The sequence below is a fragment of the Podarcis bocagei genome, assembly GCF_964188305.1.
Source record: "Podarcis bocagei genome assembly, chromosome: 1".
In the NCBI taxonomy this organism is placed as follows: domain Eukaryota; kingdom Metazoa; phylum Chordata; class Lepidosauria; order Squamata; family Lacertidae; genus Podarcis; species Podarcis bocagei.
The window spans coordinates 68,701,933-68,720,971 of NC_138125.1; the positions used below are offsets into that span (position 1 = coordinate 68,701,933).

At 42.3% G+C, this 19,039-nt stretch overlaps 1 protein-coding gene and 1 long non-coding RNA gene across 2 annotated transcripts in view; one reads left to right on the top strand and one right to left on the bottom strand.

Annotated features, from left to right (window-relative positions):
• SPON1 (spondin 1) overlaps positions 1-5,245 on the top strand; it is a 282,486-nt gene extending 277,241 nt beyond the window's left edge. Inside the window, exon 16 of the mRNA XM_081198312.1 lies at positions 359-5,245. Within this exon, the coding sequence (XP_081054438.1) occupies positions 359-522 (164 nt within the window). The 3' untranslated portion in view covers positions 523-5,245. The remainder of the gene's footprint in view (positions 1-358) is intronic.
• A 7,598-nt stretch (positions 5,246-12,843) lies between these two features.
• Positions 12,844-18,369, bottom strand: LOC308588297. The gene is made up of 3 exons (XR_014008619.1): positions 17,902-18,369; positions 13,875-13,983; positions 12,844-13,104 (listed from the first exon to the last, which is right to left on the bottom strand). It is a non-coding gene; the product is annotated as an uncharacterized lncRNA (long non-coding RNA).
• Positions 18,370-19,039: the final 670 nt, after the last annotated feature.

Below are 19,039 nucleotides of genomic sequence, written 5' to 3' on the forward strand. Positions count from 1 at the left end.
TCATCCTATCTATTTAATAGAAAGGGCCCAGTTAATGTACTAGGTAGGGCTACTGCAGTCCCTTGTGCATTTGTAAGAGCAGCCTATTCACATGGGCAACACCTGCCACTCAGAAGATCCATTGTGTGGATGTGGCAGTTGAGATAGACTCATGAGCCACAGATATTCACGAGGAATTTCTAAAAGTATAAACTATTTCTCAAGGTAGCATGCCAAATGACCTGTGGAATTATTTATATATCTAACCATGATATTTTAAAAGCTTGAAGTTAAGAACAGAAATCAAAACAAGTGTACAGAAGAGAGAATTTTCACACAAAGTATTGACCTTCATGCTTTTATTTTATTTTAATTTTAGGTTGTAAGATGAAACCATGGACTGCTTGGTCAGAATGTACCAAACTGTGTGGGGGTGGAATCCAGGAAAGGTTCATGACAGTCAAGAAGAGATTCAAAAGCACTCAGTTTACTAGTTGCAAAGACAAGAAGGAATTAAGAGCCTGCAATGTTCATCCATGTTAGCCAAACCTGAGTCTTTCAAATAATGCACTCTGAGCTAAATGTAAAATCAACCTTGATTTGATTTTTTTTAAAAGAAGATATAAATTGTGTATATTAGTTTTCATTTTTGCAGTGTGGTTTGCTTATTAGTCTTGCTGGTGCAAGAGATATATTTTATAAATATTTCCTCACAAATGTATGCTGAGAGTGGCTCCTTGATGCTCCAGCTAGCCCTTAATGCATAAAAATAGTGAAGTCATTGTGAACTCCTAATAACTTTGAAATTATAGACATCTCTGTGTGGACATACCATAACCATAGAAATATTACCTGTAAATACACAGGATGCATGCATAAATTACATTGCAAACATAAATACCTATTTGGATCCAGTTTCAAAATACTCAAAGCAGTGCCTCTGTGATTACACAACTGTGCCAAGGAATTTCTTCAATAATGCTGGTTCAATAATACTTCAGGTGCATAGTTATCTTTTTAAATTTGTATTTATAGCAATCCTGTGAGACATTTCTTTTTCCTTCGGTAGGGACCGCTACAAAATAAAGCATATTTTCTTCCTTCCCACTTTCAGAAGGGAAAGCAAATTTAAACTGTTCACATGCAAATAGAACAAATGGTAACACTTTCTGCCTGAAGGCCACAAATTAACTGTTGGGCTGCTTCTAAGTAAGAACACTATTCACATTTGCCATGTCAGATGTTACGTCAGGACATCCTGTGACCACCAGACAGGAACCTGTGACTGCCAGAAGTTGTGGGACTACAGCTTTGATCATCCCTCAAGCTTTGGCCATTCTGGCAAGGGGTTGATGGGAATCATCTGAAATGCCACAAGTGCTAAGTGGTAAGATACAGGGAAGCAGGCACTCAATTGCATCAGGGATGAGGAACCTGCGGCACTCCAGATGTTGCTGCATTCCATCAGTCCCAGCCAGCCTCGCTCATCTCTGATTTGGAGATTATCCTTGCCTGGGGATCAGAACCAAACAGATCTCGGTGGTTTCGGGAGAAGCCATTGCCTTCTAAGAGTTGGGCTACCATAAATATACAAGTTGTTGTTTAGATGCCTGCTGCAGAGGTGAAGGTCCTTAGCATCAGAGCTTCAAACCTTGCTCTACCAAGTAATTCCAAGAAGGAAGAAGGGGAAGAAGCTTTTCCACATCACTCCCAAAGCTGCTTTTGCTGGTTTCAGTCACAAAGCTTCCATTTTTCTCTCTCCATCACCTGGCAGAGGTATTGTTACCCTGATGTAATTGTCACAGGCAGCATATATGTTTGTTTCTCCTCGTTCTCTTACTAGCTTTCCAGTAATGGCTGCCATATTTCTGGCATATATTTTCAGAAAAAAGTAACTGTCGTGAGAGACAGTTTTGGTGGTGCTGGTATTATACATTAGTATAAAAACAAAAAGTACAGCTCCAATAGGAAGTTGTACAGTGGAGTAAGTACCATTGAAAGGGGGCTGGGGTCAGTAAGTGGGTCCTTAGGAACACCCATGGATGAAGCAGAAAGCTCCTGCATTTCTGTCTAAAATGTAGGACTACATTACAGACACAACTATGGCATACTGTAACAGGCAAGGCAAATGCCTTGAATTAATCCTTCACCATCTCTCTCATAAAACCCAATATTGGCTGATGTGTGCCATGTAGCTGCAACCTGGGCCCGAAGGATAGGGATTCAGTTACCTGCCCCTAATATAGCCAGTATAATTGTGGAGAACACAACTTGTGTTCAGTGTGCAAAAACCCAAACTAGAAAAAAATGCTGAAAATGCCAGCCGTTCTCTACATACCTTTACAGAAATACCTTGTATGTTCATGTGTTTCTACTTTCAATTGCCAAAGCTTCAGAAATTTCGATACAACAATGAAGAAGGCAACAAAAAACTCTAGAGGTTATATAAATAATTTTAAGGAGCAAGCTCAAGTCTACCACAATAATGAACAAGTGCGTGGATTATTAGTAACATTTTGATGTACTGGGCAAATGACTCCCAGTATTAACGAATGCATCTTGCGTGCAGAGGAATGTGGGATTAGTGTGGGAGAGGGCAGAAGCATGCATGCAATGTCATTTTGCCAGAGTGGCTCATCTGGTCATGACGCTTAAACATTTCCGAAGGATAAGGCATCAGTGAGTTTCCCTGGAATGTCAAGAGGTGTAGAGAAAGATTCAGGTAATATATTAGAGTGTTCTGTAAATCATCAGCAGTTAAAAACCACAGTATAAAAAGGAGGGCATCTTTCTGCATTCTCTTCAGTTCTCTATGCCAAACGTAATCCTGTACAAGGACTGAGTCCAAAAGGGACTGAGTCAAATTAGAGAGTCACCAAAACTATAATGATATTGTTGCAGGCAGTGGTCTCAGAATGAAATAACGTGCAGGGTGATGCCACCAGCCTTCTAGAGGTAAGGGACCTCCAACTATTGCAGAAAAGGAATGAATTCTGCACACAGCTCCAAAATTCCACAAGGTTTTCATTTTCAATTTGTCATGTAGCTGCTGACATTAATCATCTTGTACCCCTTTCAGAGCTGCAGCATTTATAAACAGCAGCACAGTGTGTTGGCACCCTAAGGGGGAAAAACACATTTTATTGTTTTTGACACAGAGAGATTCACCTAAGACTGACCGCTGAGCTCTGGGAAAATGTAAACACCTCTTCCAACATAATATTTGGTGCACTTGGGGTGTCTTTTTGAAAGGGTACCACGGGCTCATTATACGTGGAAACTTAAAAGGTCTCATTTGTAACTATTCCAGAACGGATTCACCTCAGAAGACATGTGTGGTCAGCTAGAAATAACATCACTTTTCTATGTATAATCCAAACATTGTTTCAGAATCAACTACTTTTGACTCATCAGCCAGTCTGCCATTTGGGTGTCTGTGGGGTTGCTAAGCAGAAATCTGAGGAGCTAGGCTCTTAGCTTTTTTACCACAGTCACCATAGCCACTTTGAAAGAGGTCCTTTATTCAAGATAAATATATGTCCTTTTATTGAATGCCTCATCAGAAAAGTTAACGTAATCTCAAAAGGTTGGCAGTGTTCTTTTTCTAGAGCTAAAGTGCACCTCGCCTCCCAAATCCTCACTATATTCCTTCTCATAAGCCTTTTCCATCCCTGTCTCTATACTCAAGACCCAGAGACACTCTTATCTTCACAGTTAGTTCATTGTGGTTGTGTCTTCTCATGTACCATTTGCACTGAGTAGCCAGTCACTTCCAGTGCAAAGCCACCCAAAGCAATTGAGGGCCAATGGGCAAGGAAGGGAAGAACCAGGGAAAATTCAGGAGGGCCTTCAGCACAGGCGCCGAGCAGAAATGTCTTGAAAGGACAAGCACACTTATGAGTTAATGCACGAGATTAGGCTGATGCTAATTTTTGTGTCTCTGGTTTTCAGATATCTAAGATTCAATTATGTTTTGCTTCAATGAATTATGCATTAACTTCCTCACATTATATACTTATTCAGTCAAAATATGCATGAAATATGTAACCGCTGGAGTATGCCCAGTTGCATTTACTTGCAAAAAAACACACACCCTGCATTAAAATGTTTTTGATTCTTCTACGCTGTGCTTGTATTAAATGCTAGTAATTGTCCCAGAAAGAGTGCTGGCTCTACTGAACTAAGTAAGAATTTCCATGAACTTAATGATTTGACTTTCACTGTCCCCAGTACTTGATTGACACAGCAGCAGCTCTGTGTAGTTGCTTGTAATTTCTTTAATATCTAATAGTATTTTGCTTGGTTGGCTGACTTTTCAAAGGATTGTGATTCGAAAGCATGAAAGAGCTTGCAGCTGAAGACAATTTGGTTGTTCCATCTCCTGATAATATAGCTGTCCCGGTCCACATTGACAAATTTCTTCTAATTTGATCCAAATAGTGGTGTATTTGTAATAATGATAATGCTTTTTTTTAAAAAAATGAAACAAAAAATGAATGAAAAACAGAATGGCCCCAATCCAGCTAATCACTTTTAGTGGAAATTTAATTAGGACTACCTTGTTCCATTGGTTTTAATGGGACTAAGACTGCAGTGCTATACACACTTAACCTGGGAGTAAGTCCACTGAAGTCATGAGACTTACTTCTGGGTAGAGATGTGTATGATTGTGCTGTTAATCACACCTGATTTTAGTTGATAGAGACTCTTAAGCTTGCTTTTTCTATTAAAGAAATGAATCCCAAAGTGACAGAGAATGCATAGCATTATTGCAAAGTTACTGTAAACCTTCTAGTAGTGTAATATTTGTTGCAAATCAGCCAATAATAGACCACACTTCTTGTCTTGTACAATAATTCATGCCTGTTGCACACTCTGGAACCAAAAGCACAGGTATAGATCTAGGAATTTTATACACCTCACTTACCATTTATTAACATTCTCTGTATTTTATTTTCTTACATAATCTGTAGAAACTTTACAAGCAATGAAACAGAAATGTTAGGGGGCTTATATGTACAATAGGTTTTAATAAAAGCAACTTGGTTTTTAAAAAAAAAACAAAAAAGGCCTTTTTGTTTTTATGTTTTCTTTGTTGTTTGTTCTCTCTTTTTTCTTCTTCTTCTTTTTTGGGTTCACTATGGAATTTCTGAGAAAGCTGTCATGGATATATTTCTTACCAAAGTCTTGTGTAGATGTTTTGTATGTAGTTGTCCGGCTAACACATTATTATTTTGGAATAAAGACATCTTTACTATGAAAACAACATCACTTGTTTGTTTGAGTTTAATGGTACAAGTAGATAAATGTTGTTGGCTTCTGTCTGTCTTCAGAAACAATGGACTGTGCCTCCAGGGGTCAAACCACAGCATTAGCAGCACCAAAGTGACCTACCCAGGGTGCAAGCCTGGGCAGTGTGTATGGAGGTCCTGGACTGCCCAGACAACAATAGCCCCCTCTCAGCCTCATTGATGTGGCCCAAAGGAAAGGAAAGGAAAGGAAAGCAACACGTTTGGCACCAGCTTGGCTGCACGAAGGAAGCTTACAAGGCACCATCCAACCTTCTAAAAGGCTCTGGATCCCCACTCTGGATTTAGCCTTTTATTCTCCTAAAGATATCCCACAGAGTAGTGGGAGTTTTCCTTCTCCTAAATGGGTTACCTTCCCAGGTTCACAAACTCCATCTGCCCCTCACTTTCCCCTACAGTACGTGCAAAAACCAGCTTCTTGACTGTTGGACCCACTATTGGTCTCATCCACTCAACTGCTGGAGCCTGTCTTCGCATGCAGGGGAAGGGGTTTGAGACCTGTTGGCTATCCTCACCTGGTTTAGCAGGCCAGTTGAAGCCATTCCCAGACACTGGCCACTGTTGCATGCTGACAGCTTCTAGGAGCCACAAGAACAGGCACGTATTCAGGGGCTGATGATCAGAAAATCAGAACAGAGAGGAAGAAACTGTTTTTGAAGGCACGCACAAACATGGGTAAGTCCTGATGTAGAAGGATAAAAAGTTAAAAAGTGTTGATGAAGACATCACGAAAGAATGAGGTGGTTCTAGAAGGCTGCTTTCCAGACACACAAAGAAAAGACCAGCTCTGTATTTAGGACAGTGTGGGAGGTTCCCCCACTCAGGGTGCCAAAATACGGGGGTGCAAAACTGAGAAGATCCATAATGAGAAGATCCATTGGGGGGGCAATTTTGGCCTCACATAGGGCACCATATAACAAAGATTACCAAAATCCACCCCAGGAAAGAAATTATCTTGGGCTTGTCTAACAAAAAATGTGGTTCCTGTTTCATTGACTTTCAAAGGAGGGCTTATTGTACTTCTAATATAGCATTCATCAGGTTTTGAAAAGATTGAAACCATAGGGAATAAAGAGCACTTTCTGGTCACCTGAAGATGTCAGTTCCTGGGGCCATTCTATTGTCTATGTCAGGAAGTGAGGTTTTGGTGGGAAAACTTACCGTATTTTTCGATCCATAAGACGCACTTTTTTCTTCCTAAAAAGTGAGGGGAAATGTCTGTGCGTCTTATGGATCCTCAGGATTTTTGCATTGGGTCACCCCAAATTCACCATCAGATCACATAGCATGTCCATGGCTACAGCCTGCACCCAAAAAAACATACATCCACTGTTTCATTCAGAATATTTTTTCTTGTTTTCCTCCTCTAAAAACTATGTGCGTCTTATGGACAGGTGCGTCTTATGGCGCGAAAAATACGGTACACTTAATTTTGATTTTGGACTGTGCAGCCAAGTCTCTGCTTTTCAGGCCCTACAAAATGGAAATGGCTAGGGAAAAGGTGCTAGGAAACAGTCATCAAACATAGTCATCTCCTGGGCTTAGGAAGAAGTGTGTTTGAATCAGAGGGCAACATTTGTAAAGAGACAAGCTCCAGCAACTCTTTTCTAGAAATAAAGCAGTGGTCCCTGTATGATGCTATTAGGAATAGCTCAGAAAAGAAAGATAAACCCTGTCGGAGTCACATGCAATAGAGAGCGGGGGGGGGGGAGTTAACTTATGCCAATTTAATTCCCTTGACCTCTGATGAGTGTTCAGATAATGCCATCACATTTCCACTTTAATAACTGCTGAGAGCAAATGTACACTTTCATTTTTCCTCCTTGGAAGAAGCTGCGTTATTGCAGCCTAAAGACCTCACCAGCAAAATGGACTGCGCTAAAGATCCTTCTAAGAGGTGTTCCAGACACCTGTCATTCTTCACTCGGCATGCAAACTCATTTAAGGCCTTTATCGCTAGCCTTCAATATCCAACCTTTACTTCCTGTTGGTTTTTGCAACGTTCTGTGAAACAAAGGCGATTACAGCCCACCTGAATGATATTTAAGCATCCTCTCCTCCTATTTGTAAGAGCCAGAATGGTTTGCACATTAACTGATGCACACCATTAACTGCTCAGTAGGCACAAAGCAAGAGTATTCCTTACACTCTCTTACTGGCACCACAGATCTTGTACTGTTGAATTTGCAGTCTCTCACAGCTCTTGCGAGACTGGCTACTTTGATAATGGAAGACCCAAAGAGTAAACTTCAAAAAGGAAAGGATATCTAGGGAAATGTATATTGCACCCGTTAGCAGAGACACATCAATAATGCAATTGCAGTCCAGAGTGAAAATCCTGGTAAAGGTTTACTGAAAAAATCTGAACAAAACAGGAACTGAGAACTAATAGGAAATGAAGTTCTAGACCTAACAGACAAAATAAAGACAGGCAAATCACTGTAGCTGGTTGGCATCTACCTAAGAGTTGTCAAGTAACTCACATGTGAAATGGCTGATTTTCTAACATAAATATGTACTCTTCAGATCAGCCTCCATACCTGAGGACTGGAAAGTAGCCAATGTAGTACCAATTTTTTAAAAAGGGATGAAGGGGGGATCCTGGGAAATACAGGTCAGTTGGCTTAACATCTGTCATGGTGAAGCTGGTGTAGTTAGAAATAAAATAAGCAAGCATATAGAAGAACAAGCCTTGCAGAAGCAGAGCCAGTATGGCTTCTCTGAGGGCAGGTGCTGCCTCATACACTTATTAGAGTAGAAAAATATAGATAGAGGTAATGCAGCTGACACAGTGTACTTTGGCTTTCAAAAGGTTTTCAGCAAGGTACTTGAGTAATTGCAGCATTGCCTCTGGTTGAGTATATGAACCAAAGTGTTCAGCATTAAATTCTAGGATGTTTGATGGAAGGCAGCTGGACAGTTGCCTTACTATACCTCAAAGAAGGCTGAACTTCCTTAGCACTGAGTTTGTCTCTATCTTTTAACCACCTTTTGTAGGCCAGAATTGCCTAGGATAACCACAAAGGAAGAAAACAAATCCTCTATATGTATGCCACCTTACAAATATGTGAGGACTGAATACGATTAAGCAGTATTATCAGTTTGTCTAAATGCAACATCTAGAACAGAAGAAGAGTCCTGCTGCATCAGACTGAAGGCCTGTATAGTCATGAGAACAAAAGAGGAGCCTGATGGCTCAGGCCAGTGGCCCATCTCCTCCAACATTATGTCCTCACATTGGCCAACCAAATGCTTATAGGAATCCTGGGGGGCATTCATGCAACAAGCAACCTCCCATTCTCCAGCAACTAGTATCCAAAGGCACATCACCTCCACAAGTGGAGGTAATACATAGCCATAATGACTAGTAGCCATTGAGCATATGTTAACCTGCTTGGAATTTGAGACGCAATACAAAACTTATCCTATCCTACTTCCTTTAGCCCCAGGAGTACAAAGAGGGAGGTTGCTGGAAGTTAAAGCAGTCTTAAGCCTGGCTAGTAATGCAGAGTGTGATTCCTGTCAGGTAACCCCTTTCTACCTGACTATAAGTACAGTTGGCTGTCCAGTTTAATGCTTCAGCTGCTTGTTCCGATATTCTTCTCAAGGTTCTTGTGTTGTATGGTTCTCGTGTTGCTTTTTATCTGGCATTTGGGCAAAACTAAGGGCAGTTCATAAGGAGGTGGATAGCTGAGTTGGTTAGAGCGTGGTTGCAGGTTCGATTCCTGTAAGGGACAGCTGCATATTCCTGCATTTATGATTCTGTGAGGTAAATTTCTGAGCCTGGTCATGGGCTTCAGGCTTATGTACTCCCTCCCCTCCCTCTTTCTCTGCTTCCTTCAGTGTCGTAAAAGGCAACCACTAGATTACCTAGAAAAAACTCAAATTCAAATACCTGGTGGGGCCTCCTAGCTCAATATTTACGTTCTAACTTGGTGGGTGGAATAAATTGGACTCACCATAGATATAATCTCAAATGCTGAATAAATCTGAGGAGGTCCCAAAGTAGCGTCACCAAGGATATTGGTGCAGGGGGGGGGGGGCTTGCCACCATCCCACACCTATTCTTCCCAGGACACAGAACAAACCAGGCAAGGGACTCTTGTATCAGATCCTAGCAGCTATGTAATGGTGTAGTCCTGACTTGTAACTTGCTTGTTTTTGTTAATTTGTGTCCTTGGTAAGGTGGAAGAATAGGGGGAAGAACACTGAGCATGCCAGAAAATATAAATAAAATACCACTAGATGGTGCTAAAAGTACAGCTATTATTTATATAGTATGTGTTTTGTGGTTTGAAAGACTTGACTATGCAACTGGAGACTATTAAAGAGTTACCGTGCAGGAGGGTTTTCATCCCATTTTAGGAATGTGGAATAAGCTGATCAGTAGCATAAACTATCTTATTAAAACACTGCTTCTAAAAAGTGATTATCTAGTCAGAAAACTTCCCAAGCAGGAGTTCACATTCACAAGGGCTGACCCATCTCTGCCCTAACTACCATTAAAACTTCAAATCCACATGCAAAGGGTTCTAGGATATGCCTGCATGCATAGCTGTTTCTGGGGCAAAGACTCACTGAAGGCTCCCATATGTTCACGTAAAGCGAGGGACAAAGGTAAAGGTAAAGGGCAGTCGTGGCCAACTCTGGGGTTGCGGCGCTCATCTTGCTTTATTGGCCGAGGGAGTCGGCGTACAGCTTCCAGGTCATGTGGCCAGCATGACTAAGCTGGTGAACCAGAGCAGCGCATGGAAACGCCATTTACCGTCCCGCCAGATTTGTACCTATTTATCTACTTGCACTTCGACGTGCTTTCAAACTGCTAGGTTGGCAGGAGCAGGGACAGAGCAATGGGAGCTCACCCTGTCGCGGGGATTTGAACCGCCGACCTTCTGATCTGCAAGTCCTAGGCTCTGTGGTTTAGGTTGTGACAAATTCTCTGCTTCAGCTTTGCCAACTCTCTCCCCCACCCAACTGTGCCTGCACTGCCTTAGTGGGGAACGTTTTTAAGCCCAAAGGCCATGTGCCCTTCTAAGCAGCCTTGCAAGAGCCACATACCAGTAAGGGGTGGGACCATGGGCAGAAGTCAACAGCGCAACAAATGTGGACTCTACATTTGTACCCATCAACTAGCTTCTACAAACACACTGCCCTCTATTCTCCACCCAGGCACTCTCAGAATTCAAGGACACAGTCTAGCCAGGCAAAACGACTCAGCAGGCTTGTCATTACCTCAGCAACACACAGTGAACCTAGCAACTAGCTTATCCTCTCAGCTGCGAATGAATTTAGCTGCAACTGCAAACTCTCTTCATCTCTTAACAGTGTAACATAATATACACTGTAGCTATGAGAAACATGGAGAGGAATTTCCACATTGTTTTCAGGAACAAAGACAGACCTGGCCCACCCATGCAGTGGGGTGAAGCAGCGGTGGAAACTGCTCACAGCTTCTGCCACCACCAGAGAAGCAACCAAGGTATGGGAGGTGTTGGCATTGGCAGAGTGACACAGCATTCTGCCAGACAGTTTTGCCACCAGTGGCAAAGCTCTCCGGAACAAAACTCAGTGAGAGGGAAGCATTCCCAAAGTCCTTACAGAGTTTGCCCTCACACATGCCAGTGAGACTTTGCAAGGGCTTTTCCATGAGGCGAAGCCCTTGCAAACCTCATGCCCCGTCCCCCAGTGGGAGCAGGGTGTTTTGCTTCAGGCTCCAAAATGTTTTGGGCCACCTCTGACCGTAGACATTAAAAAAAAATCATGAAGGAAAGACCTGCCTGGGGCTTTAAGTGGCTCCAAGCAAATACTTTGTCCTGTCTTTTAACATGTTTAAGATTTACAATATCTCAGAATTGATACTGAATATTACTTTAGTCTGACAAAATCTGACCACTTAAATTTTATCCCAGTGGGATTATTGTGGCTCTTTTTTATGCATTTGTCTTTTTGCATGAGCGTGCTGATATTGTATTTTATCTGATTTTTGGTGTGTCTTTTAATTTTTATTGACTAAATTGGTTCGTGTCACCTAGAGGACTAGGCAAACATGTGACTTATCAATGTAAACAGTAACAAACAATGCACCAGACATGTTAATGGTGACTCCCAAAAGGTTTTGTTTTTATGTCACACCCTTAATCAAGGCTTGTGACTGACAAAATTTATTGTTGCATGAGCTTCTGTCTGAGGGCAACTAACCCATTACTTCATGTCTGTGAGGAGACATATTACACTAGCTGACAGGAAAAGTCTTCTTAAAATATTTCCCAAGACATCCTGAGCTCTACATAACCTGTCACCTCCAAAGCTGTTATACTTGCTTTTAATCTACAAATATCAAATCCCAACACTCTCCTAGGTGGGGAAGGAGACAGCTGAGTTAAGAAATCTTTCATTTTTAAAACAGGGTAGCAATCTCTAAGCAGAACTTTCAGCTCAATTCTCATGTGCTTGGCAAGGTAAGGTAAAGGTATTCTCGTCCCCTCAAGAGCTCATAAGGTTAGGCTCTGTTTAGATTAAAATGAGCTTGTCCCCATTCCTCAGTTCATGTAAAGGAGGAACAAAAGAAGTGTGTGGGGTTTAGGGGTGTTCAGCGCATGGAGGGACCTTTTCATGGTGCAACAGCAAGCCTCTGAAAGCAAAATTTCATCATGCCATTCTCACTTCGTGCCTGTAGAGGGGAGTAGATAGCTATTTTATGATGCACCGTCGCTCCACTTTCAGCTAATGAATCGTTGCCTTCCATTGTAAAGCCTGAACTGAGGTCATTTACACAGGTGATGCTCAAATCCATTTTTCCCTACCTCTGAATGTCCACATCTATAATTTGCATATAATTCCTGCTTCCTGTCTCTCTTTAACAGCTCCAAAAGGTGACCCATTTCATATTTGGAGAGCCAGCATGCCAGAGGGAGAAAGTTTTTTCTGTCCACCATCTAGGCCAGAGAATATTTCACTCTGTTCCTCCAATAGCTGGTCCTCCCTTCCTCCCTCCCTTTAAAGGGGCTCCTTTTACTGCTGAGGCTTTGTGACTTTCCGAACAAATGCATGAAAAATGAACATCCAAGTTGCATACATTTTAATGCACTTTGCACACATTCTTCCAATGAAATACACTTTGTTTCAATGCCCTAAAATATATACACATATGCATTTGCTGACACAAAATATGTTTTTGGTGTGTACATTATGGGATCTAAACTGCAGCACAAACTCTGGAGAAGTGCATGATTGAACTGATAGTGTGTTCCAGTCTGCAAGCACATGCAGGGACACTGAATCAGGTTGGCTCACTGTGGATCAAACAAATTTCTCCCCCATCCCTAGCAGAAATAAAACTGCATGATGGGGAAGGAGCCAGCCTCCTCCCCACCCGTTATTCTTTTGCTTCGAATTGTCACATCAGCAGCTACAAATCTGAAATGAAAAAGAATCTCCAAGCTATGCAAAACTTAAGAGTTCTCTGGCTTTAAGATGCTAGAGCCAGGATCTCTTACTCGAAAGCAACCTCACCAGTTTGTGAAGATGTGATTTTTGGCCTCTGTAATAGCCTGCATTCCTTTTATTGTTAGCACATGCGCGCGCACGCACACACACACACACACACACTGCAACCAAAGTGGTCTCCCCTTGAAATCTCACCATATTCTGCCACCATGAAATATCTTGCTGAATCCTCATATGCAAAAAGTGGACTTCCAATGACTATGGTGTACCTTCCTGTGGCTGCTTCGGAGGCCAGAGGAAAAGACAGGTCCACAATTCCATTTTGAGGCTTCGCATCCACCCACTGGCCTATTCGGTTCTCATTAGGATCCTGGGCACAGGGATAAGACCAAAAACACTGTGATGTTTGTGTGGTTTGTAACATCACAAAAGCAGTCAAATACAACATTTCCTGTTTGCCCAGAGCGGACACAGAGGGGAATCTTGCTCCAGCCAGGATGACTTTCTGTCACACCTGGTCCGGAGCATCCTCCCCCTGTATGTGACCAGGTAGATGGGTGTGACCTTCTGAGACCCCATAAAAGGGCTGGTCACGCAGACCTCTTTCTCTTGATGCTCTTCCTCTTGCACTATCTTGTACTATTTTTGGCCCTTTTCCCTCACTGCCATGAAAGCAGCAAAAATAGGATGCAATGTCCTCTGTCCCAAACCACATTCACAAGCCAGCTTGGAATGTAAGTATTTTACAAACTGTGTAGACCCACTTCGGGATTCCAGAAATAAATAAAGGGCAATGAGATGAATATCTATATCTATATGTTTATTTTCAAATGCAGGTTTGGGAATAGCTATCCGCGTGCCTTTCCTCCCTCTAAGCCAAACATCCCTCATAATGATGAGAGTGTGTTGAATCTCACTCTTAATGGCATGCACTTCAAATCATTCGACCTGTACAGTATACTTAAATTACCAATTAACCCTCACAAAAAAAGATCAGGTCGGGTCAACTGAAAAGATCAAGGCTGTCTGGGCACTTCCATTACCACCATGAAGCAATCAGGAATAAACCAACTGGCAGTTTGTGACCTCTGCCCCCAAACAAAGGTCCCGTGCTTTGTGATTAATGGTTGTATGGTTCACCTTTTGTTCCCAGACAAGCAGTACTTAACCAGCTTTCATTTCATTCCATTTCTCTTTTGCATTCTGCTGATCAAGAACCTTCAGAAATGTGCCTTCCTGAGAACAGGCGCTAGGAAAGAAAAATAAAATAAAAACAATTTCAGGAATTGGGTATTTTTTTAAAAAAAGGGGGGGGGTTCCAGAACTGTGGGGGCTCTGGCTCATGATCTTGTTATCAGTTGCATTTCATACAAAGAACCCAGATGAATCAGCCTACAGGTCTGTTTAATCCAACAGTCTGTTCCCAACTGTGGCCAATCTGCTGCCTATGGACAGTCTAAAAGCCAGTCAAGAGTGCAGAAGCCATCTACTGATTGTGATTCACAGAACGTGATATTCATATAGCCATCATGACTATAGCTGTCAGGAGCTGTCCTACTCTCAAGTAGGACCCTGGTAGAGACACATGCCTGACTGGCATGTTCTCTCCCTCCGGGTCAATCGTTCGGGAGCTTCAAATCTTTCTTCTGCCCGAACATCACAGCGACTGATGCCAAGAAACATCAGCACACTTAGGGATCTGCAGAGTCTTTGCAGCTTGTGTAACAGACCTCATCAACTCAGCATTTTGGCTAATCTATTTTATTTACATATAAAACACTCGGAGCATTCTGACTTAGCTCCTTCCTCTTTCTCATCAGACAGCAAAGAGAAAGAACAAAGACAATAATCCCATTTCACGGAACACAGTAACACAAACTTCCTGTCTCCGTCCCTTCCACTCTGTGGAATGAAAACATACAACGTCATGTGATAGACAACAATCCCATGACTGCAGACACGGGGAATGAATTTTCACCAATAGCCTCCCTCAATCCCCCCTTTAAAGCCATTTAAACTAGCGGCCATCACCAAAATCCATCAGTTATGATCATCATACTTGTTAACAATGATCAAGATGCATGCTTGACCAAATAACATATTGATTCATAAGAAAATGTGTATTAAGAATCTAAAAATGTCTTTAACTGACACTAATATTTATTTAGCATTAAGCAACAGCTATATATAACATCCGGATTAGTTGATGTGTAAATTTTGTGATTTGAAGTGTTTTTAGAACCTCAACCACCATAGTGATTATGCAGTGCTAAGTCACAATGTCTTGCCTCAGAATGATAGCTGTTAATTGCTTTCATGAATATGGATCTGAAAACTTGCCTACAACAGAAAGGTGCCATGCACTTAAAAATGTAGATTAGCCATGGGAGCAAGGGTAAATAAGTCCCCACTGCCATATTACTCTCTGAAGTATCAAATATGTTGTATTAAGGACAGCACAATTAATTGCAAGTCAAATATTACTGGGAATTTGACATTTTGATGTGAATATTCATTGGTATCAGATTCAATATATGGTTATGAACTCCTCCCTGGCTGATTCCAATTTTGAGCCTATTTGACTCCAAGCCTATTTTTCACTTCTCCTTAGCAGTCAAGGGCTGAGGGGTGTCAAAGACCATCATTTTTGCAGGAGGGTCCATGTCTTCATCATCCTACCAGCCACCCAATCAACATGAAATGGGAGCTTTTTAGCACCAGGGCAGTCTTTACCATTTGAAGCAGGGGGTAAAAACATGCTCCCCTGGGGTTGTTGTTCTTGTTAATGTTGTTTCTGACAAGCAGTTTGAAAATGGGGGTCATGAGGGAGGTGTCCCTGGACAAAAAAAAGTACACCAAATTTCAGACAAACATGTCCAGGGACAATTGTGCTTGTTTATTTTACCTTCATTATAGAAAAAATGGAGAAGTCACACTTTTCTTGTTCTCCCTTCCCCCTTTGCTGGAAGTGTTCTCTGTGAAGAAAAAGAGAGTGCTTTGGGGTTTCGCTGGCACACCTTATTAATGGCACAAACCAGCTCAGAGATATGAAAGCTTGTTCCAAATCAGCTGATTCACCTCATTCTGAGTATTTACAGAAGATGGAGAAAAAAAGGAAGCAAGGGAAGTATGGGTAACAATTGATTTGAGTACCACAATGGAACCTGCTTCATTTCTTTTCCTTTTTCCTTTTCTTTTTAAAGAAAATATCTGCTGTTGGGAAATTTGAAGTATTTTCCTTTCACTCCAGTTAGCTGTTGCCAGCAACTACTACACATTCACTACACAAACACTGGTTTTGTAGTCTGACTGACAGCAAAAGACGACAGGAGCAAATCCACCAGTGCTATTTGGACTTGCAAACCATGGATAAGCATAGAGAACATTGTCATTCAACTGACAGAACCTGGTGAATCGAGTCACTGCAATACATATGCTAAGGTTCATATATTCAGGATTTCAAGGCTATTCTTTGTCTCTTGGTGACGCTTTACACTGTGATTTCCTCAATATACGTTTATCATAGGATTTTGATGAGAAAAGACCTGTCTGTTCTTTTACACACACCCACACCCACACACCATGCCAATTTCTGCTTTCTTCCAGCAGCGAAGCTCAAGAGCTATAGCATTGGAATGCCTTTTTTCATCATGAGTAAATGACATGTTACTTACAGATACTTATACTGAAGTCCTGGTGATTTTTAAAATGAAAAGCAGCCTGGGATTCGGAAACACAGGAGTGGGGTGGGGGTGCTTTACTCTTTTCTCATCAGTCATTTTTCTGTTAAAAATCACTCCTCTGGCTGGTCCCCCCGCAATCCAAGAAGAGTCAGAGTCCCAGTATATGTTAATAGGTGATTGATTTATATAAGCTCACTACTCTAGGTTCCAATTTTTTAAAATCATGTCTATGAGAACAGTGGCATATATGATGACTTCATCCCATATCAGAAAGGTTATGATGACGAACAGAATTCTCTCTACCATAATAGCCCTCAGAGAGCTACAGTGAGTCAGGAGAGATTACGTGCTCCCAGAAGTATATAAAGGTTCACAGGCGGAATTCAACTAAACAACTGTGTGAGAAGAATGGTGTCCACTTATGCAATGGGACTTTCCCACCCTAGAACAGATTTAGGGCGGAGGAGAGAAGGAGAGCATTCTGTTGCACAAGGAAAAATCCTTGTGCTGATGGAACATTAGCCGTAGTGCTACACTGAAGTCTTCCCACAGAGTAGAATGAGATGTTCATATCTAGTGCTAAAACAAAGTACAGCACCTAATATGCTCCATTCTGCTGCCACAAATGTTGCTATGGGGGGAGGGGGGAGAAAGGGGATGCGGCAGGGGCGGGTGGCCCCAGGTGTCACCCCTGAGGGGCGGTGACAAAATGCCAGGTGGCACTCACTGCGAGGCCTGCAGCACGCCCAAGCCATGTATCTCTCCTGCGAGTGACGCAGTGGCTTGGGTGCCCGCAGCCTCCACGATGCCCCAAACAGCCCACCCGCTGCCTCCCCCTCAGCTGAAAGGCGGCTGAGTAGGAGAAGGCAGGCAGACTCCTTGGAGGCCCCATGGACCGTCCTGCCCCGATTGGCCCTGCCCCTGGGTGCAGGGCACGTGTGCCGCCCCCGGCATCCGACTGGCTTGCTCTTGGGGGGTGGGGCTCTAATCCAGACCAGGAGTATGGCTGTGGGGTCTCTTGCCCCATGTTTTTGCCACCAAGTAAGGCCTACCAGCTTGGCTGGCGCCAAGTGCTCCCTTCTCTTCTCAGTAGGCAATTAGCAGTGAGGATTTCTCTCTTCTCTGCTGAGTATTGCTATTCATCGCTTTCCACAAGAAGAGGTCTCAAAGCGACTTACAAATCTATAAAATTCAAAACACCTTGGTAATCAATTAAAAGCCAAATCCATAGAAAAAGATACAATAGAATCCCCCCCAAAAGTGTTCATCCAACAATAACAATAAAAAGGATGGCTCCACCCCATTCTGACTGACAACAAACGATGACAGGAGCAAATCCACCAGTGCTATTTCGACTTGCAAACCCTGGATAAGCATAGAGAACATTGTCATTCAGCTGCCATTTTCTACAGACCCCATCGAATCAGGTTACTGCTAAGTGATGAATGCCACAAACTAGGCTAGACATCATAACAAAGTCTTACCCATGTTAATGACCCAAGGAAAATGGTCTTAGCCTGACACCTGCAAACTGACAATTATGGTATGTTTCCTTCAGAAGAAAACTGCACAAACTTAGGTGTAGATGTACTTGTCTGTAGCACATATCTATATTGGATTCAATGGCTTTTGAAGTGTCTGAAGCCTCAGAATAGAGCCTTCCGGTCTATCAGTTTTGTTCTGCAGTCCATCATATTGACCAAATTGTAGCTTCAGAAGCTAGTGATCATGTGTGCTCTATATAGCATGGAGAGCTTAGAAGAACTTGGGGGGGGGGTTCCAATTAGAGAGTGCTAATTGCTCTCCTCTTATGCACCTGCACAAAAGTATAGGCATAAGAGCTGCCACAAAAGTTGCTGTAAGAGCAACAAATTGGTTTTTAATGCAGTACTTTCAGAAGATGAATGTAGTCTGGTACTTCCTGGTCCAGCCTCTCATCTCTCCTACCTGGTATGATGCTGTCATCCTTTAGTGCTGATGATGGTGTGAGCGTGTCATAAAGGGGTGTCTGTTGCACACTCCTTTCATATTCACTATCAAAGACAGTTTGGTCGTGACAAAACAGGTTCCCCATTCTGCCTTGGCAGAGGAAGCAGGGGAAAAGATGTGTGAAGATAGAATTTGTCATCACAACTACTTGATCTGTATATTTTTCGGAAAGGCAAAATATTTGTCAAATCCCAAGCTTAAGCCCCAACCTGTCTAGAGCACTCTGGAAGTCTAGACAGTCCCATATCAGGATGTAGCAGATCCAATCTCTACTTCACTATCCCCATCTCACCAGCATCAACTCGGGAACACATGGTCACCAGCTAAGACAAGGCCAGTTGCTCAGGTGCTTCCTTGTGTTGTCTCCTGTTCTTCCTTAAATTCAGAATTGTTCTGCATAGATTTACTGCAGGGTTTTCGTTTTTAAGGCAGTTCAGCTTTAGAAGCTTCTTCCTCTTCTACATTTATCTACAGTCATATAAATCTCTCTCTCTCTCTCTCTCTCTCTCACACACACACACACACACACACACACACACACACAGCATAGTGTGAAATGCTTTAGGACAGTGGCTTGAATCCTATGAACACTTCCCTGGGAACACATTGGGACTTGCTTCTTATATATGTGTA